The sequence below is a fragment of the Suricata suricatta genome, chromosome 16, assembly GCF_006229205.1.
Source record: "Suricata suricatta isolate VVHF042 chromosome 16, meerkat_22Aug2017_6uvM2_HiC, whole genome shotgun sequence".
Lineage (NCBI taxonomy): Eukaryota > Metazoa > Chordata > Mammalia > Carnivora > Herpestidae > Suricata > Suricata suricatta.
Window position 1 is genome coordinate 1,449,337 of NC_043715.1, and position 27,689 is coordinate 1,477,025.

At 57.4% G+C, this 27,689-nt stretch overlaps 1 protein-coding gene across 7 annotated transcripts in view; it reads right to left on the reverse strand.

Moving 5' to 3' along the window:
- The window catches only part of BANP (BTG3 associated nuclear protein), a 123,484-nt gene that overhangs the window by 25,365 nt on the left and 70,430 nt on the right, over positions 1-27,689 (reverse strand). For 5 of the 7 annotated variants that reach the window (XM_029924731.1, XM_029924729.1, XM_029924728.1 and 2 more), the window contains 5 exons: positions 20,049-20,288; positions 11,328-11,492; positions 7,511-7,641; positions 5,869-5,940; positions 4,572-4,610 (listed from right to left, as the gene is read on the reverse strand). In XM_029924731.1, the coding sequence (XP_029780591.1) occupies positions 4,572-4,610; positions 5,869-5,940; positions 7,511-7,641; positions 11,328-11,492; positions 20,049-20,288 (647 nt within the window). The remainder of the gene's footprint in view (positions 1-4,571; positions 4,611-5,868; positions 5,941-7,510; positions 7,642-11,327; positions 11,493-20,048; positions 20,289-27,689) is intronic. The other 2 variants (XM_029924734.1, XM_029924732.1) reach the window with 1 other exon arrangement.

Consider the following 27,689-nt stretch of genomic DNA (forward strand, 5'->3'; position numbering starts at 1 on the left):
ATTGTCCTGCTGTAGATTAAGCGTCTTCAGAATTATGCTGAAGAAGAGTCTGGAATTAAGGTGTTCATAATCGTTTTTCCTAAGCTTGACTGTGACTTAAGAAAAAAGTATAAGCTTTCTATGCATTGCTTTATCTTCCTAATTATCTTTTGATTTACCAAAATATGAAAAGGAAAACGTGTTAACGTTCACAGTGTAAATGCCATGTAATTACAAATGTTCTAAAAATTAATTACATCTTAAACTACAGGCTCTTAGGAAAAGAAAGCGACATCAGTAGTCATCTATTCTGGTCCTTTTCAAACTGTGGTCATGAAATCAAGTTAATGTGTCACATCACAACCAATATTTAAATGAGATTTCTAAGAACTAGAGACACAGAACAAAGGACAGAAAAAAAGTATTCAAGCCATTAGCAGCCCTGTGAGGCTAATACTCGTGAACCAGTGCCAACGGCGCGTGCGCGGGACTGAGAGGGCCAGAGCCACGGTTTTAGAGGCGCACCCTGGCTGTGGACGCGGCCGCAGCAGACGCGCCACCCGGAAGACAGGCTGGAATCTGCTGCACCCCGGGTCCTGACGGGCGAGCGAGGATGAGCCCGAGAGGCAAGGAGGACCGGGAGCTTCGGCCCGGCCGGTGGGCGCAGCCACTGCTCCGAGGACAACGGAGGGGCCCTGGCCCGCCTGCGTAAGCACGTCTCTCTGTGTAAACGCTCCCATGACCTGAAAGGCCATCATTTCTCTCCTAAAATGCATCCAAAATTCATCTCCACCTCGCTGCAAACTGCAACCCTACGGCTCTCAGTATTGGGGAACTTTGTGTTCCCTTCTCAGAATCTTCTGAAAATCCACCCGGACTTAAAACTCCTCCCATGATCTCAACCACTGACTCGGAAAACTGAAGTCCCTTAAGCAAGAAATCACTTCACGTGCCTCCTGCTTTTACACGCGGTTCGTCCACACGCCCAGTGCACGTCCTGTGAATCGCTCTCGTGCAGGGCGGGCTCCGGCCTCCTGCTGAGAATTCCCCGTGTCTCTGCTCCAGATCGGGCCCACTGCACAAAGCCCGCCCTCTCAAACAGCCCACGATCCCTCCCGTGACCACACGGGCAATGCCACCCCTGCGCCGCTCCTGGCTCACGGCATCCCCTGTGCTGCTTTCCTTGCTCGCCATTCCCACGGCAGGGAAGATCCCCCCGCAGAGCTCGCTGGGTGACAAAGATGACACAGCAGAGAGCAGTGTGCGAAGTCACCTGCACCCCCACAGGCCCTGTGCTCAGACTGGGGACAAGAGACATTAGCACAGCAGGAACTGGCCCAACCAAGGGCCTCCCTGGACAACAGGGAGCATCGGAACAGGATCGCGGGCCTCAGGGTGGTGCTCCCAGAAGGCACCCTAGTCCAGAGCCCATGACCAGAATTAATGACTGCAATTTAATTTCAACCCTAACACACCTGACCTCCCAAAACAGACCAGGAAGGATCAGGATTAGGAAATAATTACTACAAGATGCACACAGCCAGAAAAAGCGGAAAGAGAACAGGAAAGGCGTGCGTGCCACCCGGCCCGGGGCCACCTGGAACCTGCTCTCCCCCATGACCCTCCCCTGGAAAACCTGTGGGTCTCCGCTGGGCTACGAGGTGGCGTCTTCCCTGACCCTTCTCTCCCGCTCTTGGGGAGCAGGGGACACAGATGCCACAAGCTCCAGGCGCGCTCTCACACGGCCCCACAGCCACTGCCAGGTGCCACGCCCCTTGAGCGGAAGCCACGGGGCCCCACACGGGACGGGACTAGGATCTCTCGACATCTAGTTTGAAGGGCATAGACGGGGCAGGGTGGGGGCGCCACTGGCCCACCTGCAGCACAGGCCTGTGCGAACGGAGGGCAGCCGACCCGACCCGACCTGACAAAGGTGCTGCCCTCACTCCAGATGAGGCCCCCACCGCCCACCACACGCGCAGCACGCGTGTCCCTCTGTCTCCCGTCCACGAAATGATAGCTAGTGGGTTCACAGAGGCTGTGCACTGACTCAGAAAGCAGTGTACCCAAGCGAGAGAGAGAGCAGCGCCAGCCTGAAAGACAGAAGTGAGAAAACCAAGGACGGACACGGCTACGGCCCGCAGAAGGGGGGGAGGGGCTCGGCAGTCCTGGTCAGGACGCGCGTGGAGCGAGAGCGCCGGGCCGCGCGGGCGTCGGCCCCTGCCTGGCTCCGGCTGCTCTGGAAGGGTCTGGAGCATTGCTGCACAATGACTCCCAGGGACGGGGGGACCCACCGAGGCAGAGCTAAAGTGGGGCTAGCGAGGCCAGCAGTGGGTCTGTGGACTCCGAGGGAACAAGGACACGGGACTTTCTTTTCCGGCTTCTGGAATTTAGGAGGCTGCTCCTCTTCCCGACCGGAGGTGCCCGTTCAGGGCCTCTGCTCCCTAAAACCGGAACCAGCCTAGCGTAGTCGGTGTTCAGTAAACCAAACACCAACACCCAGGCCAGGCCGGGGGCCCGGGGAGACCCCGTCCACAGGGGAAGCAGCCGCTGCCCTGACCCCTCCCGCGGGCAGGGAGGCCAGCGCACAACAGGTGGAGCCGACGGCCTCAGGCGAGGGCGGGAGCCCGCGCGTCCCCGCCTCCGGCACGGCCCGTTTCTCGGTCATTCTGTGTCTTGTGAAACATCATTCTCTTCTCCAATTTTCAGTTAAGTTAAAACACGAAGCTGCCACAAGCAGGGTAACTTAGTACGAACAAGAACCAGCCAAATGATAAAATAACACAAAGGAATTCCCACAAACGGAGAACAAGGAAGGAGCGGCCGAGTGGATCTGCCTGCGAACGGGCAGCTTTCCGGGAGCGCCCCCCCCCCCAGCGCACCGCTCATTTCAGTCAGAAAGCAGAGCTTCCTCCGCAAAGGCAAAGGTGACAGACCCCAAACCTCCAGCCTGCCCCGAGGCGTGTCTGTGGCTGGAGGCCCACAAACAGGACGGGCAGTGAGGCTCAGGCGAGGCGGGAAGGCGGCATGAGCTCCCACAGGCAAACAGAAGCAGAGGCGTCCGGGATCATCCTCTGTGTGACTCAGACGGCGGTTGGGACGGCAGCTCTGGGGACCTTCCAGGGAGGCGGCTGAGAAGCAGGGAACAACGGGCTGCTCGTGGAGGGCAGGCCCGGGCGTGACGGCCGACGCCAGCGGGGCAGCACCCGGGAAAAGTCCTCGGTTTGGGGAATTTCCAGAGAGCGGCTCCTCCGACAGCCACCGCGGAGGTCCTGCCTGAGGTGACACCTGCGCCGCCACCCCGTCCGCGGAGGCTCGGCACTCACGGGGCGCTGGGACGTGCGATCTGCAATCACCCCCCCCCCCACCCACGCAGGACTCCCACACCGTGAAAACCTGAGTACTTCTCACCCCAGGTGGAACTGTGCTCAGGAATGGAGGTGGCAATGAGGAGAATAGCAAATAAAACATTCTTTCCTCACGAATTACAAAGCCCAGCAATGTTTCAGGTAGGATGGAATTTCACTCCCAGTATAAACACAAACCACTAAGTGGTCACAACCAGAGGTAAACTCCAGACGGCGACCCGGCGCGAACCTGCCGAGAGCCGGCCTGCACTGGCCCGGCCGCCGGCCGTGTCTGCAGGGCAGGGTTCCGAGCAGACGCCGGGGCCGCCTCCTGGCGCTTCCGGCCTCTGGCGAAAGCCTCGTGCGCAGGGGTCAAGGAACTCCGATCTGCTCTCGGATCTCACTGCAGGTCTGCTGCACTGCTCCCAAGGCGAGCGAGGGTTCCAGATGAAACCCAGGGGGACGTCCCCGTCCTCCCGCTTCTGACTCCAGGGACACGCGTCCTCGTGCCCTGCGCCCCGCAGACACCAGGCCACCGCCACGAACCGGAGGAACGCACACAGGGGCTTGGCAAAGGGGAGAGGGCGGCTGGTTTTGGGAACGCGAGCACCGTCTCGACAACACGTGAGCTGCGTCCGTGGCTCGTCAGTCACGCTTTAAAGGGAAGGAAGATTCTTCCGACTCTCTTTCATAATTATTCAAAGATTATAAATGTCTCATAGAAATTCTTCAAAAGGACATAAAAATATCCACCCTCAAGTCCCCCAGCAGCTTTACTCCAGCTAGAAAGCAAATCCCGCCCTCGAGCCCTCGGGCCGGCGCCACTGTGTGAAGTCAACTCCTACCAGGTGCTCCAGGACTGCTCCGTTCCGCTTTTTGTCAGAGGCTTTTAGAAACGTGGTGACCGGCGCTTTGCAAGAACACGCACGAACAAAACCTGCCTCGTTCTAACGGACAGCGACTACACAAACCCAGCCGCCAACAACGTTCGGGTAAACGAACAGTGACAGAGAGACGGTGGAGCTCCATCTACAAATAGCGGCACAAAACCCCACAGAGAAACAAACGTAGCCAGAGCCCCACTGTCCGTGTCCACATCCCTCAGGGTGTCTGTGGCCAGTAGGGGTAAAGCCAGCCTTTCCCCAAAGTTAACGCCACCCTCTTGCCCCCCGCCGGGCCCCACGGCAACTCGAGGTCTGTGATGCACCAGCGAGCGGGCAGTGGTGAGAGCAGCTGCACACTTACCTGCCCATCCTGTCCGACGTGGTGGATCTGGAGGTTGCCCTGCAGAAGGAGTAGAAAATGGAGAAATCAAGGACCAGAACAACTTCAGGACGTGGTGAGACGGGGCAGGAGCACCCCGTGCCATGCGCGGACGACCGGCAGAAACACCAACGTCAGTTCTACAAAAGGTCAGCCCCTTGTAGCAATAAAAACTCTACAACAGAATATTTTAAAACTGAGTTTACAGATATTATTTCTTCTGTTTAGAAGAAGAACTATGTGAAAACCATTGTGCTCACCGCCCCCCATCCTGACCCCAAATGAAAGTGTCATTTTCCCCCCTAACATTTCATTTTGAAACAACTCTAACAACAAGAACCCAGAGCAGCACGAAGAGGTCCTGCGTTCTCCCCATCTAGCGCCCCTGACGGGGACAGAGGAGGACACAGGACACAGCACAACCAACCAGACACAGGCCCACTGGCATCTCACCAGGTGGAAATGCACATTTATTTAGGATAAATGACTGGTTTAGGTCTGGTAGGCTCTGCTGTAACTGTCCTTACAGAGAGCTTCACTGTGACAAGACATTTAATTTTTAAATGAACACGGTAAGGCTTCACTGTGATACGACTAATCACATACAGTAACACTACAAAGTAATCGTTAGTGGCATGAGCAATTTCTCCTAATTCCTTGCACTCAATTCCTAACAGAAACAAAAACTGCTGGATTACATGAACAAGAGGGAGGCACTTGCGAAACCTAAAAGAAAGGGCAAAATTGATCAAAAGTTGAAATCCAAGAAGTAGTCTGATGGTTTTTTAGCAAAAATTGTAAGAAAGCAAGTCTATATGGATTTTCCCTCCGGAGGCTACCAGCAAAGTCAGCACCCTGCACAGTGAGGGACCCCGGCTGGGCCTCTGCACCTCCAACACGGAGTTTCCCCACCCAAGGGAGCACGCTGCCCGCAGCCACCCGCAACCTGAGGGCCGGCTCTCCCACCCAGCACAGGCCTGGCTCACCGGCCTGCCCACCAGTCAGCAAACGGACTGTGCTCCTGAGTGTGTCTCACAGGACCAGGGAGGCACCCCTGCAGTGCGCAGCCCTGTTCGCCCCTCAGAATCTCTGTGCCTCCCTCTCCCCGCGTCCCTCCCCTCCAGCACCGTCGCCTCCTGAGAAAGGGGGCGTGGGGTGATCAGCGCTGGACCTGCGTGTCACGTGGGGACTCCCCCCACCCCCCTCCCCCGTCTCCCTCCATGGAAGGAGCCCGTGGACACAGGGTGGGCCCGGGGCAGCTCTGGAGGCCGCCACTCACCTCACTGTCTTGCGTGATCTGCACCTGCTCCCCCTGTGGCACCTGCGCGATGTGGAGGTGGCCCTGTGGGATCCGCAGCAAGAGAAGACACCAAGGAGCATCAGAGGCAAATCAAAGCCACGGAAAGCAAGAAACGCTTTCTGAAACTTTTGTTCTTGGTCACCTGCTGACAATTCAGGACAAGTAAATCCTGAATAGTACAACATGTGTATGGTCCAAGCTTGTGACACAGCCTCTTGAAACTACACTCTCGGTAGGTGACACAGAACGTTTTATGGTAACTCTTAATTAATGAGCCTAGAAAACTCTGTGACATCTTCAAATGTTACTATACAGGCACATTTAAGACTGTGAAGGTCATTTGGAAAAGAAGGGAAACAAACTTCCCAGAAAATTAGATTAACTTCCTTTTAAAAAAAAATTAATGATTGTTTATTTTTGAGAGAGAGCACTAGCAGGGGAGGGGGAGAGAGAAGGGGAGACATCGAATCCAAAGCAGCTCCAGGCTCTGAGCTGTCAGCACAGAGCCTGATGTGGGCCTCAAACCCATGATCCGCAAGATCATGACCTGAGCCAAAGTCGGATGCTTAACCGACTGAGCCCCCGGGTGCCCCCTGAGCCCCCCCAGGCACCTCCCTAAAACACACTTATGTTTATAGACACAGGCAGACCAACAACTCCTATAAATGCCAGTGTGGTCAACTCCACTGCATGAGTTTCTCTTTCTTTCATTTTACTATGTGTTAACTATGCTTTGAAGTTATTCTGGAGTCCTTTCTGGAACCTACTAGTAAGGTAAGAGGCATTGCCTTTGTGATGATCAGCAAAGAGTTCACTATTCCTATTCACCGCTTGTACCTGTGCTACCGCGTCTGCAAGACACAGAACCCCGTGCGAGAACTCACAGCACCCCCAGAGCCGGCCCTTGCCCAGGCAGCACGCTGAGTGCAATGTCAAACGGAGGCCACCCTGAGCTTTCCCGGCGAAAGCCTGGCCCTGCAGCTGGGTGCGACTGCAACGCCAACAGTGCCCCGGGGCCTGGAGACGCCGGCTCCCTGGTGAGGCGGCTGCCCCTGCTCTCCCCAGCCGGAGGAGCCAGGAGTCGTCGGGGGGAGTCTCTCCCTGGGCCGGCCCGCGCAAGGCAGGCTGAGGCAGGGGCGCCGGCTCCCTGCAGAGCGAACCGCCCACACGATCTTAACGTGCATCCAGTAATCCCAAGGAGGCGCTATGCAGCCCCTGAGACCGCTCACTGGCTTGCTCCAGTGGCCCCAGGAGGAACTTTGTCTCCTCCCTCGGTAACAGGCGCCTGTGGTTCTGAACTGAGAAAATCACCTGAGAAGCACCTACAAGGCCTCCCAGGAGGACGGTCGAGCGGCCTGACCCTCAGAGCTGACGGCGGCCACCGACAGGGGCAGCGCATGCAGGGAGCCACAGGAGCCCACCGACAGGACACACCCGTCGGGAACTGCCCTCATCTGTGAGATGCAAAAGCTGATACCCCGAACTACGACTTCTTTAAACCGGCACTCTGACCTCACCCCAAGCCACCATGGCATGACCCGGAAACACAGGGGAAGCTGGTGGTGGCCCGCCCCGCCTCCCCCCGCCCTCGTGGAGGCAGACTAGCGAGAAGGGTACATACTACTTGGACCTGGCCGTCCTCTCCGATCTGGTGGATCTGGACCTGCTGCGCGTTGGCCAGGGCGTAGTGCAGGGCCTGTGGCGGGGGCTGCGGCATCTCGCTGGCGGGGGGCGGCGTGCTCATCACAGTCTCTGCGGGAGGAACCAAGGCCTCAGCAACCAGCTGGGGACAGAGCAGCCACGGGCACGCCTCTGGGCCCCCCCAGGTGCCCACAAAGAGGGAAGGAAGGTCCCCTTCCCAGACGGCAGGCAGCAGGTCCCGGGGGAGGAGCCACGGCACTCTGTCGTCATGCGTCCTGAGTGCTGGGGACAGAGGCTTCTGACCGGTGGACAGGAGCTGTCTGAGGACCAGACTATTGTGACACACGGGATTCTCACCTACTTGTTTAAATGAAGTTGCTCAGGATTTGACACCAGCAGTAAGCAGTACTTGCTCACGGATAATTAAACTCACTGCGGAAAAGTATCTCCATCCACTAGTTTAAAGATACTTTTCCAATAAAACTACTCCCTTTGTTTAATCTAAAACAAGACATTAGTGTTGATGTGTTGTGTACTAACTTTAGTTCTAATGATACCTTAGTATAATTTTACTTTATGGTTTTTTTTTTTTTTTTGAGAGACAGAGAGAGACAGAGCATGAGCAGGGGAGGGGCAGAGAGAGAGGGAGACACAGATTCCGAAGCAACTCCAGACTCTGAGCTGTCAGTACAGAGTCTGACGTGAGGCTCGAACCCACGAACCGTGAGATCATGACCTGAGCTGAGCCACCCAGGCGCCCCTCACTGCATACATTTTAAAAAGTAACATGATGATGTTAAAATGTTAATACTTGTATTCTGTCAGAAATTACATCCTTTTCAATGATTTCAAAGTATAATGAAAAATTTTAGGTGTCGACGTTTTAAAACGTCTCCTTAAAAATACACAAGGAGGAGTACGCACTTTCCAACGTCTTAAAGAGGGTACAAGATGAAAACATTTAAAGTCCACCCTGCAAGGAGAAAGAACTACCTAACTAAATAGATGGTCAGATAACTCCTGCTCTAGTGTTAATAAAAATCAACTGATCTTGCTGGTTCTCAAATGCCTCAAAAATACAAGAAGAATTAGAACCCTAAGCTTCTAAACTAACTGCAGAAGACAGGACATGTGGGTAGCGTGTAAATGGTTTCCAAACCTAAGATTCAAATTCTTAAACCTGCCAATTAATCAACAGCTCCCTATAATTATACAAAAGGCCGCTCCAGAGCCCCCCTGTGCCCTCTCTGTGTCCAGAGGAGAGACAGCCACGCATACAGATGGGCGAGCAGTGGACTGCTGAGGCCTGGGTCTCCGCAGCTCTACAATAGTAGGCACTGCAGAGACCCCTTCCTGAGGCCTTCAACTCGCTGAGGAGTCCTGCAGGGAGTGTGCCAGGCTGCGGTTTAAATGGTGAAATGCTGTCATCTTTAACTTCAGCACTTACACAAGTCTACACAGTGCTCCCAGGCGGGACGGTCCAATACAAGTGTTTTAATAAACTGGTCTTTTACCAACTCATTGACACTAGTGATTCTGTGGTTTGTGTTCAAATGGGCAGGACTAATTCAGCTTTAAATAAACTAACCCTGGCTCAGAACTTCCTTTACAGCATTTATTTGGAAGTTCCTTTTTTAATCTGATAATTCAAAGATAAATAAGACAAATCCAGCTGGAATTACTACCAATTCCAAATTAAGCCGGGAATCCCGGCTTAACTGCATTTTCTTGGATTATTCTGTCACCGGGAGTCCCTGCAGCGAACCACCAACCCTGTCTTACCTAACTCTAGTCAAGCATGCAATACAATAAAAGAGGAAACAATTACATCAGTAGGAATTTCCCAAGAAATGTACTTTTTTAAAGTCTGATAACAGAACGTGCTCCGTGTTTGTCTCAAGAAGGCGGCAGGGAGCCCTGGCGCCAGGGCAGGCGTGGGAGGCCGCTGGGTCCTCGCGAGGCACACGGGGCCTCTGGAACAGAGCCGCGCTAACCTCCGCCCGTGGCTTTCCAAAAGCACCGCCTCGCATCGCGCTGCCCCTGCGCCCTGTGGCCGGGTCGCCTCCTCCGGACACCTGGCGGCAGAGACCTCCTTGGAGGCGGCAGCCTTCTCACGGGGGGCCTACACCCACCTTCCGAGAGCGAGAGGACGAGGGCAGCCCTGCCCCCTGCGTGCGAGTGCGCTGCGCTCCCGAGGAAAGAGCCGTGGCGCGGGCCACGGAAGGTGCCACCATTCTGTGGTTCTTCCAAAGCCACTGGCGTCAGCCAGCCGACAGGCTTCTCAAACGCTGTCTGTTTCAAAGAGCACGACCTGAGACGCAGGGCTCGCAGCCACACGCCAAGCCTGCCCGGGCACGGGGGCACTGAAGGCTCGGTCACATGGGGCGACTCCCCACCCACGAGAAGCCACCGGCACCCGAGAGCTACGCAAACCCAAAGCATCTTAGAAGAGACGCTGACATATTTATGAACAAAGAAACAACTGAAGAAACTCAATCTCATTAAACTGAATTACTATCGTTTAGTTGAAACACTAATAACTGTAAGGGAAATAAAAAATTGTAAGTAGGTGTAAAATGAGTCATAAAAGCACCAGCCACGTAACAGAAACCACATCCGAGTGGGAGATAAAGACCACCGGCGTCTCTGATCAGGGGTCAGGGGCCGACTCGGGGCCACCCAGCCCACCCACCCGACCACGGACTGGACTCAACCCCTCTGAACCTCAAACACGGTCCCGGCCGGCCTGAGGGGACCCCCCGCTGCTCCAGGCCCCTGCCCGGGGGTCCTGATTCAGGCCTCATCTCTCCAGGGATGGGCACACGCCGTACCCACAGGGAAAGCCTCAGGTTGCCAGGCCTCCTGGGTCCGTTGGGACAGGCACTGAATGCTCATCACGGCCACGCGGACCCCAAGGGGAGGACGTCCAGCTGACGCCTGTCTCCCTGCATCCGTGGCGTCGGTGCCTGCCCGCCCAAGGCCCACAGGGCGGGCTCTTCTTCAAGGAGCCACTGCTCCAGCCCAGCATCCAATCACAACCTCCCTAAGTTCCCAAGACAGGACTCCTCATTTGTAACAGAAAGGCCCAGATTCCTCGCTGGAGGATCCTTCCACGCTGCTGCTCGCAGAAGCATGGCTTGGGGGCACACCCTGTGTGGCCCCCTCCCACCGTCAGGAATCGCCGGCAAGCCACTACCAAAACCAGAGGACGGTCGCCTCCTGAGATCTGCTTCAGAGGGACAAGACCCCGCAAGGGTGCCGGGAACCAGAATCCGGGGTCCCGACCCCGGCCTCCATCAGGGCCTCAGGTTCTAAGAGCCGCTGCTAAGGGAGCCACTGCGAAGGTTTTTTTTAAAGGCTTTTGTTAAGATGTTTTGAGATGCGTGGGGTGAAAAACAACACTGAAGTCGCGGTGGGTTCCTCGTGAGCCTCTCCCCGCAGAAGACCAGCCCTCCAGCAGCGCCTGGAAGTCTAGCACGTCCCCGCTCTCTTTCGGGTAAGTCTAACTCAGGGCCCCGGTGATGAGCGGACAATCCGGGGCGGACCACCACCCCTCCCCCGCCCCCCACAGACGCCAGCAAAGGTGACCGGCCAGCGGTGTGGGGGGAGAAGGTGACAGCGGCTCGCCACCAGGCCCGGCACAGCCCTGCGCCTCTGGGAGCCCCCAGCCCCCCGCAGCGGCCCTGAGATGACTCGCTCGCAGGGCTGGAGGCACCGCGCTGAGGGGGCCGTGGGTGGCGCTGGCCCGTCCCCGAGAGGCCCCCGAGCTGCGCGCCGAGGACTCGGACGGAGCGTACCTGAGGCGCCGTAGGAGGAGGACGGCGTTCTCCTGGAGAAGCTCTTGACGGCCAGGCTCTGGCCTCGCTGCTTCCGCCGCCAGGCTGTCCGGCACTTGGAGTCGATGCTCTGCTTGATTCGATACCAGTCAGACTCCGTGATTCCGAACTTATAGAAAAGGTGACCTAAAAGCACACGTCCAGGATTAAAGGACGGCGAGGTGGAGGCCCCCACTTACGTCCTGGCCGTGCGGGCGCGACGTGAACACACGCGTGACCGGGGGCTGCGAGCCTCGCCCCAGGCACACCCGTGACGTTACGGACCCGCGTGTTTACCAGGCACGCGGCTGACCGCCCGCAAGGCAGCCGGTGCCGGGCCCCAGGGGCCTCCAGGACGCCCACACTCAACTCCACACACAGCACTCACGGGCCTGAACGTCCACACTGACCTCGAAGCCCACGACGCTGCTGTGTGTCCAAGCACCGGCTCAGCTCCTCCTGGGCCTCTGTGCCTGAAACTGTGCCCCATTCTCCCCAGCCTTGGCTCAGACTTGACCTCAGCGGCCCTGCCCTTAACCAGCCAGTCAGGCCCAGAGGCCCTCCCAGCGGCACCCTGTCCGGTTCTCTGACATCTTACAGAACTGCCATATCTACTGTGGCTGCTGTGCCCGGAGCCCAGACCACGGGGCGCAGCGCCCACTCCAGCCCTGGAGGACTAAACATGGTCCCGAGCCGTCTGAAGACACGCTCCCCGAGACCACATCGTTCTTGTTCCCAAGAGCGGGGCACACCGCGTGGGGCGGCCCCCCTCCCCCACTCCCCTGCCGGCCAGAGGCACACACCGCCTTGCCGAGGTCCGTCCGGGACCCGGCAGAGCATCTTACCGACGCCCACACTTGTCAACCACACGCACGACAGGGCACTCTCAGAACACGACTGACCGGCACCAGAATCCTCCCTCACCCAGAAGGAAGGCGGGGATCGGGCAGGCCACCGAGGAGCAGGTGGCGGACAGACACCCTCACTAGACACGTGACGTCTTCTCTGCTGAGACAAGAGAAAGTCCGTCACCACCGTGGGAACCACAAGAAACGCTCTTCAACCGGATGACCCCTTCTTGAGCGGCTCTCGGAAATTCACTGATTCACAGGAAGATAAATGGATGAAATTCAAAACTTTCATAATAAAACGATAGAGCCAGACAAGTTCCTGTTTTGACTGCTGGCAGGGCCACACTGAACCGGTCCGCTGAGAGCTCGGCAGGCACCTGACCCCTAAAACCTGCTCCCTCACGACCAGCAGGCAGAGAGCCTCACAACACAGGGGGCGCTTGTTTTCCTAAAGTCACAGAAGCATCGAAGTCTCTTTTCTCTTGGAAAGACAGGTCTTGCCTTCACCAGCATGTGCTTAAGACCTCTGTGAAATGACCACCAAAACCCTCTAACCTAGATAGAAGGTATTGGGTAGAGGAGAGAGGATTTATGGGATCAGAAAGAAAAGAAAAACAATCGAGTCATTCCAGCTGCATTTTGTAATCCTTGTGCACAAGAGGAAACACACAAATGAGGTGGCAGCTCCTACCATCCTGACTTTCAGGTCACCTCTAGAATAACCACAAACCATTAATCAATATTTATCAAGTGGTTGCCACGTGCCACGCAAATGGCTTTAAGTTCGAGGGGCTGAGTCAGAAGGTTCTGGGCTGATTACCAACTTTGGTGACAGGCGAGAGCCCCACTACCAACTGCAGTCACGGAGGCGCGGAAGACAGCGGTGCTGAGAGGGGAGAAACTGCAGCCACGGGCCTCCAGAAGGCCCTTCCCGGGGCACACTTCAGTTAAGAGGAACCCCCAGGGTGCCTGGGGGCTCAGCCAGCTGAGCGTCCGGCTTCGGCTCAGGTCTCAGGTTTGTGGGTTCGGGCCCCGTGTCAGACTCTGTGCTGGCAGCTCGGAGCCTGGAGCTGCTTCGGATTCTGTGTCTCCCTCTCTCTCTGCCCCTCCCCTGCTCCCACTGTCTCTCTCTGTCTCTCAAAAGTAAATAAACATTAAAAAAGAAAAAAATAAAACAAAACTATTAAAAAAGCAAAAGGAGCACACTAAATAAACCCACCCCCCCCCACCGTCCCCACACTGTCGTACTCAGGAAGAAACCTCCCGAATGCTGTGAGGGATTAACGACGTCATTTTACAAACCTGGCAACAGAAATGAGTGCACACAACACATGTGTATGTATAACATTAACATTTGAATTCCACTTTGTGAAAACCAACTTCCCAGGTGGAAACCTGGCTTACACAGTACGGAAAACACCCACCCAGGTACACAGCACCCATCCGCAAGTTCCTTCCCACAGCAAGCACCCCGTCCCCCCGCGGGGAGCGCCGGGCGCGGGCAGGAAGGTGCGCCCCGAGGTGCCCGCGATTCGGGCTCCGGCTCCGCCTCAGGGACTGGAGCAGGAGCCGGGGTGCGGCCTCAGACCGCTCCGTGCTGCCTGCACACGCTGCCTTCTCCGGCATCTGCGAAAGCGCGCCTGCCTTTCCTGACGGCACGGAGCAGCCACAGCGCAATGAGCGGCGGCGGGGGCAGCGTGTAACGAGTGATAAAGGGGAGACTTTGAGAGGCGCCTGGGGACTCAGGTGGTTAAGGTCAGGTCATGATCTCCCGGTCTGTGAGATAGAGCCCTGCGTCAGGCTCTGCGCTGACAGTCTGGAGCCTGCTTGGGATTCTCTTTCTTAGCCTCCCTGGTGGGGGCTCTCTCCCCTTCCCCCTACCCCCATATATAAATCTCTTTCACGTGCGATGGTCACAAGAAACCGCACAAATTAGAACGTCAACACACTAGGTCCGGCGCCTGGAGAACTGTCGGGAGGGAGGAGAGAGGCTCGCATCCAGGCCCCTGGGCACCCACCCGGGCGGAGCACCAATGGCCACGTGACTCCCAGGAGCACGTCCCTGCCCTGCACAGCACCCGGGGGGCCACCCAGGGACGCGCAGGAGACCTCAGGCGAAGGTGAGCAGCAACCCTGTGCAGGAGACACGGCCGCCCCCAGGCAGCCTCCAGTGCCTGCCCCAGCACACCAGGTCCCCAGGCAGCCGTGGGGCTCATCTCCTCCAGAGGGCAAGCCACCTGTCCCCTCACCATGCTGGGGGACAGTGCCCAGCAGGCAAGCCCTCTCAGCCACCCCCCAAAAGACGGTCCCTCTTAGCCTGCTTCTGCTGCTTCCCTGGCCAGCTGTCTGGCCACCCCCGCCCCCCACCAAAGATCTGAAGCTCCATCACCATTAAGCGCCCTCCCACGTCCCAGAGCGCCCATCCTGACGCTGGTGGTTCTGATCGTAAAACCACACCCCACTCCCCAACCACAAGCCCCACAGAGGGGCCGAAACGCACTGTGGGAAAAGAAACAGAGCTGGTGACCTCATGTCCTTGGTGGGGGGTGTGGGGCTTATCAGCCACAGAGGAATGAAAACTGCTATCACTGCTAATGTAACCTCAAGTTCAAGGGAAAGAACAGAAGACTGAGTGCCAGAAATTTATTTCTTAAAATTAGTCTTGACTGGAGACCAACTGGACTAGAAAAACCACAGAAACTTCAGCCCCTGAGGGAGGAGGCCCGGCCGCCATGCCCCTCCACACACCGTGCACCCCACGTCCAGGCCCCAGAGCCAGCGATGGCCCCGACTGAGGGGAAGCAGGAGCGAGAGCCCGAGGGCCCCCCAAGGCTGTGTGCGGGCGAACTGTGGCCAAGGGCCCCGACTGCTCCCTTCCGCATCTGTGCTCTCCGAGGCTGCCTCCCAGCTCTGCAGGCACTCCGGCACCTCGGTGTCACCAAACACACGTGTCACCAAACACACGTGTCGGGCACCCCCCGAGAAGCTGTGTAAGACACCACATTTGATTACAAGTTCCAAAGAGCCCAAGCCCTATGCACTGTGAAGCACCCCCCCAAATCCATGTCCTTCCCGGAGGCCCAGAACATGACCACCCCTGGAAACACGGTCATCACAAATGTGATCGAGACGTACAGGGTGCTCTGTCCCACAGGACTGGGGTCCTGACAAGGAGAGGGGAGGAGCACATCCACAGGGAGGACACGGGCAGTGACAGGAGTGGTGGGGTCACAGCCTGCCAGCACCAGAATCTCAGGCAGAAAGAGAGGGACTCCCTGCTGCTCTGAGCCCGAGTGCGGGAGCGCCAGCCAGCTTCGGCGGCAGGGCCGTGCTGCCCCGGACCCCCGCCTTCTCTCGGCGCAGCTCGGGGACGGGGCAGGGGGCCTGCCGGCCGCCGTGACCACGGGGCTCCAGTGCGCACCGAGCAGAGGTCAGGCCGCTTCTGCAAGTGCCAGGGGCCCGTGGGGACCTCGCCTCCACGCCAGCAGGCGGCACTGACCCCTTCAGAGGCCTGCGGCTGTCCTCCCACACGTGCTCCCGCTGCATTCCTAGCCCCTCACACGGGTGAGCCACGTGCCCCAGCACACGGCCGGGCGGGGGCCCGCGTCCCTGGCAGATGAACCAGGAGAACGAGAGCCGTGTTTGTGATTTGAGGGGAAAAGCAGCCGCTGGCGGTCTTAGCTGAGGCTCCCTCACGGAGGCGTCCTGAACGTTCCCAGCTAGAACAACGTGCACCTGTGCACGGAACACGCACATGACACGGCGAGGTCACCCGAGGCTGGGGAGCCCGCCAGTGCTGGGGAGCCTTGGAAAGCCTGTTTCTCACGGGGTGTTTTCTGCACTACATCTCTCTCGCGAAAACCTGCACTCCCTCATTAGAAAGACACTTCTCAGAAACACAGCCTCTGTGTGTTGCAGAATTCCCTTTCCCCAGAGAAAGAAAGGGAGGAGAACACTTCTGTTGACAAAAATGAGAAATTCAAGTGGGACTCCTCCCGTGATGACTGCACTCAGAGGCGCAGGTTTCCCGTTGTGGAGGCTGTGAGGAGGCTCCCGAGTCTGCGGGGACCTGGAGAGAGGCCGGGCGACAGCCGCCAAGCCTCTCGGCCTCGCAGCGCTCAGCGCTCTATCCTCCCTCACCTGCTGCGTTCTGGTTTTGGTGCAACAATTTAAACTGGAACTGGCCCCAAGGGAAAAAGGGTCAACAACTACTTTGAACACTCCCAAATCACATCTGAAGGTCACACGGAGAGGGACCCTCACCCTGCGAACAGCCTCTGGCGGTAAGTCCAGAGTGGGGCTGCGGGGAGCCGACATCAGCAGGGGCCTACTGTGTGCAGGCGGGGCCCCGCCCCTCGCAGGCTGCTGTCCTGTAAGCACCAGGGGGCACTCGGGACCAGCCCAGAGCCGTGCAGTCAACGCCCCAGAGTCCTGACTCAAACCCAGCCTGCCTGTGTCCCTCCAGCCCAGGACTGTGCTCTGGTCACCAGGGCTGGGGCGAGGGGAAGTCCAGGCTCTGGGGGGGGCCGCAGATGTGATGGAGGAGCAGACGTGGGCGTGTGTGATGAGACTCGGCACCCTGCCCCCCACCCATCCACTTCTTGAGCTCCACCCAAGCCCCCAACACCCCGCTTCCAAATGCAGATGCCGAGGTCACCTGCTCCAGACACTCATGATGGAGCCAGGTTCTCCCAAGGGCCACACCCCGCCTGACTGCCTCTGCCTGGCGAGGCTGCAGCCCGCCCACAGCAAAGGCGCCCCACCGCCCCCCAGGGTCTGCAGGGCTCCAGGCCCCGAGCCCGCACCCTTCCTGCTCCTCCGGGTGGGAAGCTGCGAACACGGGGTGCACGTGACAGCTGGCTCCAGCCTAGTTCCACGCGACTCCTGGCTGGCTCTCTCACCGGGGCCTTATCGGAGGGAGGGAGGGAGGGAGGGAGGGAGCCGGTGAGGGCAGGCCCCCCTGCTCTGGGAAATCACACGTGAAAAAGAGCCAGCACACGTACTCGGGATCGGGAGCCCGCACCGTGAGGACACCCGCAGGCCGCCCCGGGGCCAGGCAAGGAGACAGGGCAAGCGTGCCCACTTCCACACAGCAGCTGTCTGCCGCAGTTCTCCACCGGCCCCCGACAGCCCGGCCCCACAGGAACACGCGGGCGGCCCAGTCTCCGGCTGAAACACTCAAGCACCCCCCCACCCCCCCACCCCCCGGCTTCAAAGCAAACACAACCGTTGTGCCGGCACATCAGAAGTTTCCGATGGTAAATCAGTCCTGGGCTGCACAGAACTGGGCGGTCCTCCACGCAGGCGGTGATATCGGGACCTCTGAGCCCCACCGAGCCAAGCCTTGCTCATGTCCCCAGAATCCCTGGAGTCGGTCTGCCCGCTCACTGCTCCCACCGCCGCAGGCCCAGGCCACAGCCACACTAGGCCCCCGACACAGCCTCGCCAGGACGCTGTCCTTCAGTCTCCCTGAAGCTCCCCCTCCCGTCCCCAGAGCAGTCCCACAGCCCGCACCGCCAGCGTGTCTCCGCGGTACCGGGCACCACGGGCATGGATGCGGGCACACTTCCATCCCGCAGGAGCTTGTGACGAGAGGCTGTCTGGGAACTGCATTAGCTTCCAGGGCGCGGGCTCGCCCGGCTGGCATGGGTGCATGTGGCACCACAGCTGGTGAGCGCAGGGGGCCGCCCCAGCCTCCCCAGGGGACATGCCCTGAACCTGCGGGGCCAAGGGAAGCGGACAGCTCCCGTCTGAGCCCCGACTACGCGGCAGCTGCCAGGTGAGAGGCTCAGCTCACGCTTCCTGACGCCCCGGGAAGGCAGCTCGGATTCCCAGATGGGGGAGGGCTCACGGGAGGGCCCATCTCACTGGCCCATCTGGCCGATGCAGCCCGGCCCCCCACACCGCACAGTCTCCCCGGGCACCAGCACATTGGCCCCATTATAGTGTGCTTCCACTCTGGGCCCCACCCCGCCTGGCTTCCCCGCCACCTCTGTGGAACCTTCTCCAAGCCTCCACCTAACAACCTGCATGTCCCAGCCTGTGCACGGGGTGCCTGTGCTCCCTGGACTGCTGCTCCGGGCGCATCTCCAAATGAGAGGCAACCTCCCTCCAGCCTCGGGTCCTGGGAGCCCTGTCAACTCCCCATGGGAAGAGCAGCCTGCCACCCAGAGGCCACTGTGCCCATGCAGCCCTGGGCCTGGTCTAGGCCCTCCATGAGGGCCTCCCCTTCCAACTCCCTAACAGGCTGTCAGGGCCACGGCCATTTACAAACACCTGACCGCACGCATATCCATCAGGAATCGGGCACCGCTTCCCCCTCATCTTCACAAGCCCACCACACTGGGCACTGTGGGTCACGGGGTGACCCACCACCCCACAGCATCCCATCAACGAGCCAGCCCAAGTTCTCAGGCTGCACACACAGCACGTGCCCAGAGACCTGACGGCGTGGGCACCCTGGAGGGTCCCGGCTGGAATCATGCTCCAGAGCAGAGGCTGGTGGATGGCAGCAGCCCACCCCCTGCTACTGAAAAATAACATTTTACTGGAACACAGCCAGGCCTATTTGTTTACGTTTTGTCTACGGCCACTTCCACGGCTGAGCAGTTCCGGGAGACCCTGCGGCCCACAGAGCCTGGCCCTCAGGAAAAGTCCACTGTCATCCATGAACTGGTCTGTCCCCACCTCGGGGGCTGATGTCTGCTGGTTACACAAACCGGAAGGATCCTCAGGACTGGCAATGGACACCCCTAGCGGGTCATACAGGAGAGGCAGAAAGCGGGGGGCCAAGAAATGGGGACACCACAATGGCGAGCCACTGTAGCGTAAGAGGGACCTAGGTTCTATTTCTTAGTGACCACCAGGAAGATCTACAGTCAGGAGAAAATGTTCAATTTTAATCTAACGTATAAGAGAACATGTGAAAACATACCTGTAATTTTTATAACTACAGAAAATGTGTATTTCTCCCTGTTCCCAACAGAAGGTTCATGCATCAACATCCGAGAGTTTCCTGAGACACAAAAAGGCTCCTTCCTGTCCCACCAGGGAGGAACCGTGCCCTTCCCTGGTCTGAGCAGGGAGCGCTGCGTAACTCACTCCCCCCTTCGTTAGACGAGGCTTGACTTGCCGTGCAAGCGCAGTGAGCCTGCAGACGCCGGGCCTCACGCGTGGACACCCAGTCTTTCTGTCAGAAGTCTCCTGTCTCGTGTCTTTCTGCTTCATTTCGTGTCTGTATCATAAGCCCCGTCAATGCCTCCCAGAGTCGGGCGGGCTCTGTGCAGTGGACAAGCCCAGGGGTGAGGAGTGAATGGGTGTTGCCGAGCATGTGGGCCACCTGCACCCCTTAAATGTCACCAACAGTATACAGGGATCACTGATTTGAGCGTGTGGCACTCTTCAAAGAGGAGGGAGAACCACACAGGCTGTGAGGGTATCGGGACCGGTACTATGAGATCTGCTGGCTACAGTCGCGGGGAGGCAGACAGCACCCTGCTCGGGCCACTGGGAAGCCAGGGAAAGGCCGCGGCCAGCAGAGGATAGGGACAGCTCTGGCCCCGCTCCTCTCCAGGCCTCAGGAACAGCCTGAGGACCGGTGAGGCCAGGGTCTGAAAGGCCTGTGTCCCCATGTCCTTCCCGTGGGCAGGCAGCAGCATTTACTCAAGGACAGGCTCCCCCAGCAGCTCCTGTCCTGGCTCTGGCACCAGTGCCGAGGCCAGCATCCTCCCCAACCCGGCAGTGTGGGTCCAGGCTCGGCCCCGAAACACTACCTCGTGAGACCCACCCTCAGCCAGACCCTCCCACGACCGGGCAGCAGGGGAGGCGAGCGGAAGAGAGAGGCCACACTTACACCGGATCCCGTAGATAGTGAGGGGGTCGAGCTGCTTCTTGCCGTGCTTGCCCTGGCCCGAGAGGTTGGACACGGCCTGCACCTCCCGGTGGAAGAGGTAGTCCAACAGAGTCAGCGCCATCTTCTCAGCGGTGCGGCAGTTGGTGCTGATGTGCAGCATGTCGGACGGAATGATGGCGCAGCGCACCCGCATCTCCGGGTTGTTCTCGTCGCCCAGCCACGTGCCGTTGGGGTAGTCCTCTGCGGAAGACAGGAGAGTCTCACTACGGTCACGAGTCCAGAGTTCCCGGCACTCAGCCCAAACCACTCAAGAGAGATCCTCCACAGGGGCTGCTGGCGGACCGCTCTCCCAACTTCCAAAGCGTGGCCGAGAGAGCACTGGGCGACCCCCAGTCACCGAGGATGGTGGTGTGGACACCTACGTCTGACGAACAGAAACCAGTGCATCATTCCCACAAGAGCCGCCCTGGTTTCCAGGGATCCATCTCAGAGAGACAGACGTCACAGTGCCCCCTGCAAATATCCCACTGCCTTCCAGACAGGCCTCCACAGGGCTCCGCTGGTCTCTCGAGCTCAGTTAAAAGCACACAGAGCGCAGAGTGCCGTCAGCAGTCTGCAGCCTGGGAGACAGGGCTGCCCACAGCCCTCGAGAGTCTGGTGACCGGAGGCCCCACAGTGCAGGCCGAGGGTGCCACCCAGACCCCACCCCCGGGCCTCAGTGTCTGCAAGAGGGGACACCAAACAAGCTCCAGCCTCAACCCAATTCTCTCTACAACTGCCACATGGTAGCGCTTCACCAACAGCTTCTAAAGACTGTGTGTCTTCAGTCTGCTGGCATCGGGAAGGGCAGCGAACCCGAGTGGTGGTCTCAGAGTGGGAGCGTCCGGGATGGTGCCGGGGGGAGGGGGGCTCCCTCCGCTTCCAGCAGCAGGACGGCCGCCTGGCGCACATCTGCCCCTGGGGCGCCGCCGACCCACGCGCGGCCCTGCAAGTGCTCTGAGAAGCCGCCCGGAAGCCAGGCACGTCCTGCATGAGACAACGGACTCGGCGGCCAGCTCTGGGCTGGACGGAGAGCTCAGGGCTGTGCAGACCGGCCCGTGCTCTCCTCCTCACTGCGGAGCCCCTCCCTGACGACTCGGGGCTCCTCTGGCCTGCTCTGTGGACCTCCCCCCCGCCTTCCCACCTCTGACCTCAGCTGTGACCTTGAAAGTCTGTCAATGGAAAGCACCTTCTTCTGACCTCCTCTTCAGAGCACTGTGACCGTTTACCTTTCCTTGTGGAAACTTCCTCCCTACCACACATGCTTTCCTTAACCCTTGGAAAACGCACCATTTGTGACCTTAAAATCTCCAAGGTACTGTTTACACAATGGAAAGTCCCAAGTCTCGCTTGACTGCGGGAGCAGGGCACACAGGCGGAGCAGGGTCTGGTGCCTGGCAAGCTGCGGGTCTCTGGGACCTAGGTACCCGTGGGGCTGCATGCTCTGCTGACACCGGACCTCTGATTCCCGCAGACCCGACCCGCTTGAACACGTCTGGAAACAGGCACTGCTCCACATGGTGCCAAACGCTCTGGCCATTCCCCATGGGAGAGAGCTTTGGGAGGAAGGGCTCCAGGAGCGGCAGATGGCAGAGCCCCTGGCCTCCTGTGCAAGCAGTTCGTCTTTGACTCTGCAAATTGGAAATCATTACATGCCCCAGACTTGGGCCTTCTCAAGGGTAGTGGGAAAAGCCAACACCCAGAGCTCAGTGTTCACGGGGCGGGGAGGCGGCCACCGCAATGATGGTGAGACAGGCACAAGGCTCACAGAGAGAGGGGGGGGCGGGCCATGCGGCCGCTGGCTCCCCTTCGCCTCGAGGAGAAACAGCGACTGCCGCACGCCAGCTGCCGCTCCAGCTCCCTCTGGGACCCAGGGAGGCCCCTGTGGGGTAGCGAGCGGACGTCAGCCAGCCTGGCTTCCGAGCTAGACCCTTAGTGGGGGGTGGCTTTGTTCAACCGCAAATTCCTTCACGTCATCGGAGTGACCTCGTCTGCAGGTGAAAGGGTGCTGTGACTCTCAAACAAAGGTCCACTCAAAGGAGCCTCCACATTTGGCAGAAGGAAGCTCCACTTATGATCCAAACCACTTGGAAACTGGACAGCTTTCCAGACCAACTCTTCTGACGCGAACACAGAGGCTAATTAAGGTATGAGAGAGCCCCTGAGTAAACAGGCCACTGTGGGACAGCAGGGACCTTAACAGGGAGACCGAAACTTCCCTCTGGGGGCCTGGGACAGAAGAGGGACACCAGCTCTGTCAAGTGGGCCGTAAGCCACGTCACAGCCACGGTTATCACTGCTTCAAGATTTCCCATGAGCTTTATTTTGAAATGTCCCAATGTTTACATTCCGACCTCTGGGAACAGAAGACGTCCCCGCGAGGGCGGCCAGCCCTGCCTTGCTTGGCCAAAGGCCCGGAGCAGAGCGAAGGGAGAGCCCGTCTGGGACTCGTGCATCCACTCGGCCCCTTCGCAGGGAGCCTGTCCCAGCTGAGCTCGCGAATCAGGTGCGCCAGCACCGGGTGGGGCTCAGCAGCCCCGTCAAGACGCCCGCGTCACCACCAGGGCGGCTGAGGCGAGGCTTCTGGCTTTAGCTGAGAGCAAAAGACAAATCGCAAATGTGATTTCTGGAAATGAGCCTAAGAGATGAGTAAGCAGGATCATTTCTCAGCAGCACCAGTGGTTTGCAGGTGAAGCAGTGGTGCCCGGGAGCATGTGCTCTGTAGATGCACGTCTCTGAACATCGCTCAGCTACAACCACGTTTGGCCTACGTGCAGGAAAAGAGGATGGGACGTGGGGGCTGTCCCGAGGTCACATCTGAAATGCCGTAAGGGCTCCGACTTGTGGAGTATTTACTATTGACAAACCCTTACTGGGCAGCTCCACGCCTGGCATGGGGTCTACCGGTCAGGACCGAAACCCTCAGCGAAGCCAGTCATGATTACACAGAGAGGAAGGACCTCCCCCACCTGCAGCAGTCAAGACACAGAGCCAGCAGGGGAAGGAGGGAGGACAGAGACGGGGGAGTGACCCAACGTTACTGAGAACTGACAGGGGATGTTGGGGGAGGAGAGGATGACAGAAGGACCCATCTGGACACCGATGGGGCTACTCAGCAGTCCAAGAATACGTCTCAGTAGAGGACCTACGGTGGTGAAATCCGGAGCACCTGGATGGCTTAGTCAGTTAAGCATCCAACTTGATTTCGGCTCGTGTCATGATCTCTTATGAGGTCAAGCCTGATATAGGGCTGTGCACTGACAGTGCAGAACCTGCTTGGGATTCTCTCTCTCTCTCCCTCTCTCTGTTCTTCATTGGCTTGTGCGTGGTCTCTCTCTCTCTCTCTCTCTCTCTCTCTCTGAAAATAAACTTAAAAAAAAAAGAAAGAAAGAAACCTTCCACATTGCAAGCCCTTGCTAAGGACTTAACTGTGAATCCCGTCAAACCCAAGGCAGTATCTGCTGACTCCGAGCATCTCTGGACCTAAGTGTTTGAACGAGAGGCCCACAGGGAAGGGTGGCAGCGTCCTGAGCCAGGAGGAGTACAGAGCCACACTGCCTGCTGCCCAGACCACCATGGACACAGCAAGCAGGCTGGCACAAGGCCTTAACTGCCAATGCTGCCCAGACCGCTGCAGCCCTTCTCAGGGGTAATAACGTAACTGTGCTGAGCTAACGCCCCGTGTTTACTTGATGTCGTCAAAGCATATAAACACTGGACAAGAGCTCAGTGTTGTCTTCCAAACAGTGACCAACATCTTGTCAAGCTGATCCCGGACCGCGTGCCTGGAATGCGCAGGACGTGACTCGGGCAAACACAAGCAGCTCAGGTCTCTGCAAACACCCCCTGAACCACGACGTTTACCCGAGCCCTGCGGACCAGCTTCCTTCCAGGCTGCCCTGCAAACCTAGCCCACCTCTCGGTTCCCATCCCAGGGAAGGGCCTTCTTCCATGGCGTCCATGCCGTGAGGCCGCCCACTGGCACGAATCAGAAGCCCCTTAGCAGGGGGCGTCTGCACCCACACACCCGTGCCAGGAGCACCTCACCTTGTCCAAACCCTATACTCTGGCCCTGGCACCCAGAGAAAAGACCATTCTTCCAAATGGTGCCAACCAGACAGCCTCATGGTTCCAGAACAACAAAGAAAAACACCAGCAAACCAACACCATGACATATGTGCAAATCAGTATTTCCAAAGAGATTCCAACTATTCGAAAACAAAATATGATGCTAAATGACTGAACAAATCTACACATGAAAGTTAAGCCTCACTTTTTTCATGTCAAACATGATGAATCATCAGTAAGACTAATTCACCAGCAGTAAGTCTGTCCTCAGTGACAGGTCTCCGCTCAGAGCACCGCAGACGAGGACATCGAAGGGCACGTCCAAGGCCAAGGACGCCAACACCAGCAGGAGAATCGCGACGCGGGGGGCGGTCTCCTCACCAGGCCCTCGCAGGAAGCTGCTTCCATGTCCAGCCAGGGCTCCCTGCAGATAGATGCCTATCGGCAAAAATGCCTGCCCTCCAGGCCAAGCACATGGGTTTCTGGAAATGTTACCAGAATATTCCAGAGAATGGAAGGTGTCAGTTTAAATTCCTCTGGAAAGCAGTATGAAGGCTCCTCAAAAAATTAAAAATAGAACTACCCCATGACCCAGCAATTGCACTACTAGGTGTTTCTCCAAGGGATACAGGTGTGCTGTTTTGAAGGGACACACGCACCCCAGTGTTTATGGCAGCGCCACTGACAACACCCAAAGTATGGAAAGAGCCCAGATGCCCACTGGCAGATGAAGGGATAAAGAAGATGTGGTGTACATATACAACGGAGTATTACTCGGCGATCAGAAAGAATAAAACCTTCCATCTGCAATCACGTGGTGGAACTGGAGGGTATTATGCTAAGCAAAATTAGTCAGAGAAAGGCACGTCTCATATGGCTATGGCTTCACTCATATGAAGAATTTAGGATATAAAACAGATGAACAGAAGGAAAGGGAAGCAAAAATAATATAAAACCAGGGACGCAGACAAAACCTAAGAGACTCTTAAATATGGAGAACGAACAGAGGGTTGCTGGAGGGGTTGTGGGAGGGGGGACGGGCTACATGGGTGAGGGGCGTTACGGAGGACTTGTGGGGATGAGCACTGGGTCTCACACGTAGGGATGAATCACTGCAGTCTACTCCTGAAATCACTGTTGCACTACGTGCTAACTCAGATATACATTAAAAATACATTAGTTATTTTAAAAATGAAACATGAAAAAATAAAAAATATTAAAGATACATTATGCCAAGAATATTATTGAACTTTGGCACTCAAAAAAAATTCCTATAGTAAGTACTATCACAAGAAATGATGCTTCTCCCCCCAGAAGTAAATCACTCCAAAAAATTTCTCTTATCCCCCACCCTCCTACGACTCCTGAAAATCACAGTTTAAATTTCCCGTGTAACATAGAAAATTATCCAGAAACTTTATTCCAATCAAACATCTCAAAACTTTTTAGAGGGCATTTTATGACCTATTTACAAACTACTCGAGCCTAACTTCACCAGTCACCCTGTGAGTCCCAGGGGTGTGGACTCTGGAGCAAGAAGTCAAGCCCGGTGGACAGGAACGACAGCCGAGTCCCACTGCCCAACACAGCGACGAGAGATCACTGCCACAGAAGCAGGGGACCCAGCCCAGGGGGAGAGAGGACCCCCGGGCTCCACCATCACCATCTGCGGTCGTCCGGGAGAGGAGCAGCACCTCCGCGACCGCCCGGCTCCGGCGTCCGGGCCCTGGCCCTCACAGGGTCCCCGCAGCGGGCCAGCTGGTTCAGTTCCGCTCCCCTTGGAAATACTCGGCCTAACCCACTTCCAACTCGGGAGCAAGAACCCAGTCTGGACTCCAGCTTCTCACCAGGACAATGAATCAGGTCCTTTAAGGGGAAAACAAGATGAAATATCCTTTCACATACATATTTGAGAAATTCACTTTTTGACAATTCATAAAGGACTTAGTTTTACCAAAACAGCTTGGTCAGTTTGGGCATCTGAAACAAGAGAAAACTTCTACTGGCTTTATTTTAAAACCAGCAGATGATGAGAAAAATAAACTCGCCTCCTATTCCAATGACAAACCCTCAATGAAATTACCTGGCACTTCTGCAAAGTCTAACTTAATGAAAAACTTGGAGCAGTTACTTGCATTTTCTTATTGAAACACTGAGGAAAAATACTTGTTCTGAGCTTCTGCTCCAGCCCCAGGACAAGGAACGGAAGAAAGCGCCAAGCTGCAAGCGGCTGCCACGTTCTCACGACTGTCCCAGTTAAACGGAGAGAGGAGAGGCCCCCCGGTGTCCCGCTACCTCTCACTATTCCCTGGCACACGTGTGTACAGACGTGCCCCAGCCCATGACGTGCATGCCCCCAGTGACAGCAGTGAGCCTTGCCGAACTCACTGCACACCCACAGCCTCAACACATCTCTCTTCCCAGATGGCACCGACCCGGCACCCACCCCCCAACTGCAGCTCAGGGCTCTCTGCCGAGCATCGCTGCCCCTGCGTGCGCGTGACCTCTAAGCGGCAAGGGGAGGTGCGTCTAGGAGGCTACCTGCCCCGCCAATGCCACCTCGCTCCGGCCAGCCTCGCTACCACCTCACCTCCTTCTAAAGACACTGTGCTGCTGCCCATAGTGTCCTGCCTGCAGGCACGAGAAACGTCTCAGTCATGGTGTCCCATGTGTCCGCAGCACCAATGGAGGAAAGGGCAAGGGAGCAGGTGCCTGCCTCCTGTGAACGTGCTGCTTGGGCACGCCGGTGGGTCCCGGTGATGTTCCCAGAGGCCCCACACCCTCACGGAGGGCTGCTTGTCACCACAGGTGTCCGTTGGCTATGACTGAGATGCCACATAATCAGTTCTCCATCGTCATGAGGAGTGACACTACCCCAAGGACAGTGAACAAAGGACAGAAGGAGCACTGATGACTCACTGTGGGCTCCAGGGCTCCTCAGAGGCACGGGGCCCGGCGCCAGTCCCACAACACAGCAAATCTCCCGTCAGCCTCACTCCAGGTCAGCCTCCCCCACCTCCAGGCAGCTCTTCAGGGAACAGATTGGTGGCCAACTGGTGTCACGCTATATTTTCTATCTATACCAAAAACCAACTTTCATCTTGCTTCTGTAAAGACCTGCCCAAACTTTATGAATTTCAAAAGCAACATACTGTGCACAGTGGAAGACACAGCCCAAACGAGTGCACTGGGGCAGATGCTCAGGGGCCTCTGGGCCTAACGCACCACAAGGAAAATCCGTGCAGAGCCCACAGTACAGCCAGGGCCTGGAAGCTTCCAGGCCGCACCACTGCATACAGACCTCACAGCTCAAGGGTTTCCACAGCCAGGACTGGACGGACGGGACCGGCAAATAGTGAATTCTCCCACTTGAGGGAGAGGCTGAGAGTCCCACGTGCAATACAGGGAACATGTGCTTTTGTGCGGCCTAGAATCACCTGTCCCACAGAAGGATCACGTGCCAGGCAGGACATTCCAGGATCCTGGAGCCTATTTCTATTTACGTAAAAATAAAGCTACACTTGTCACCACATG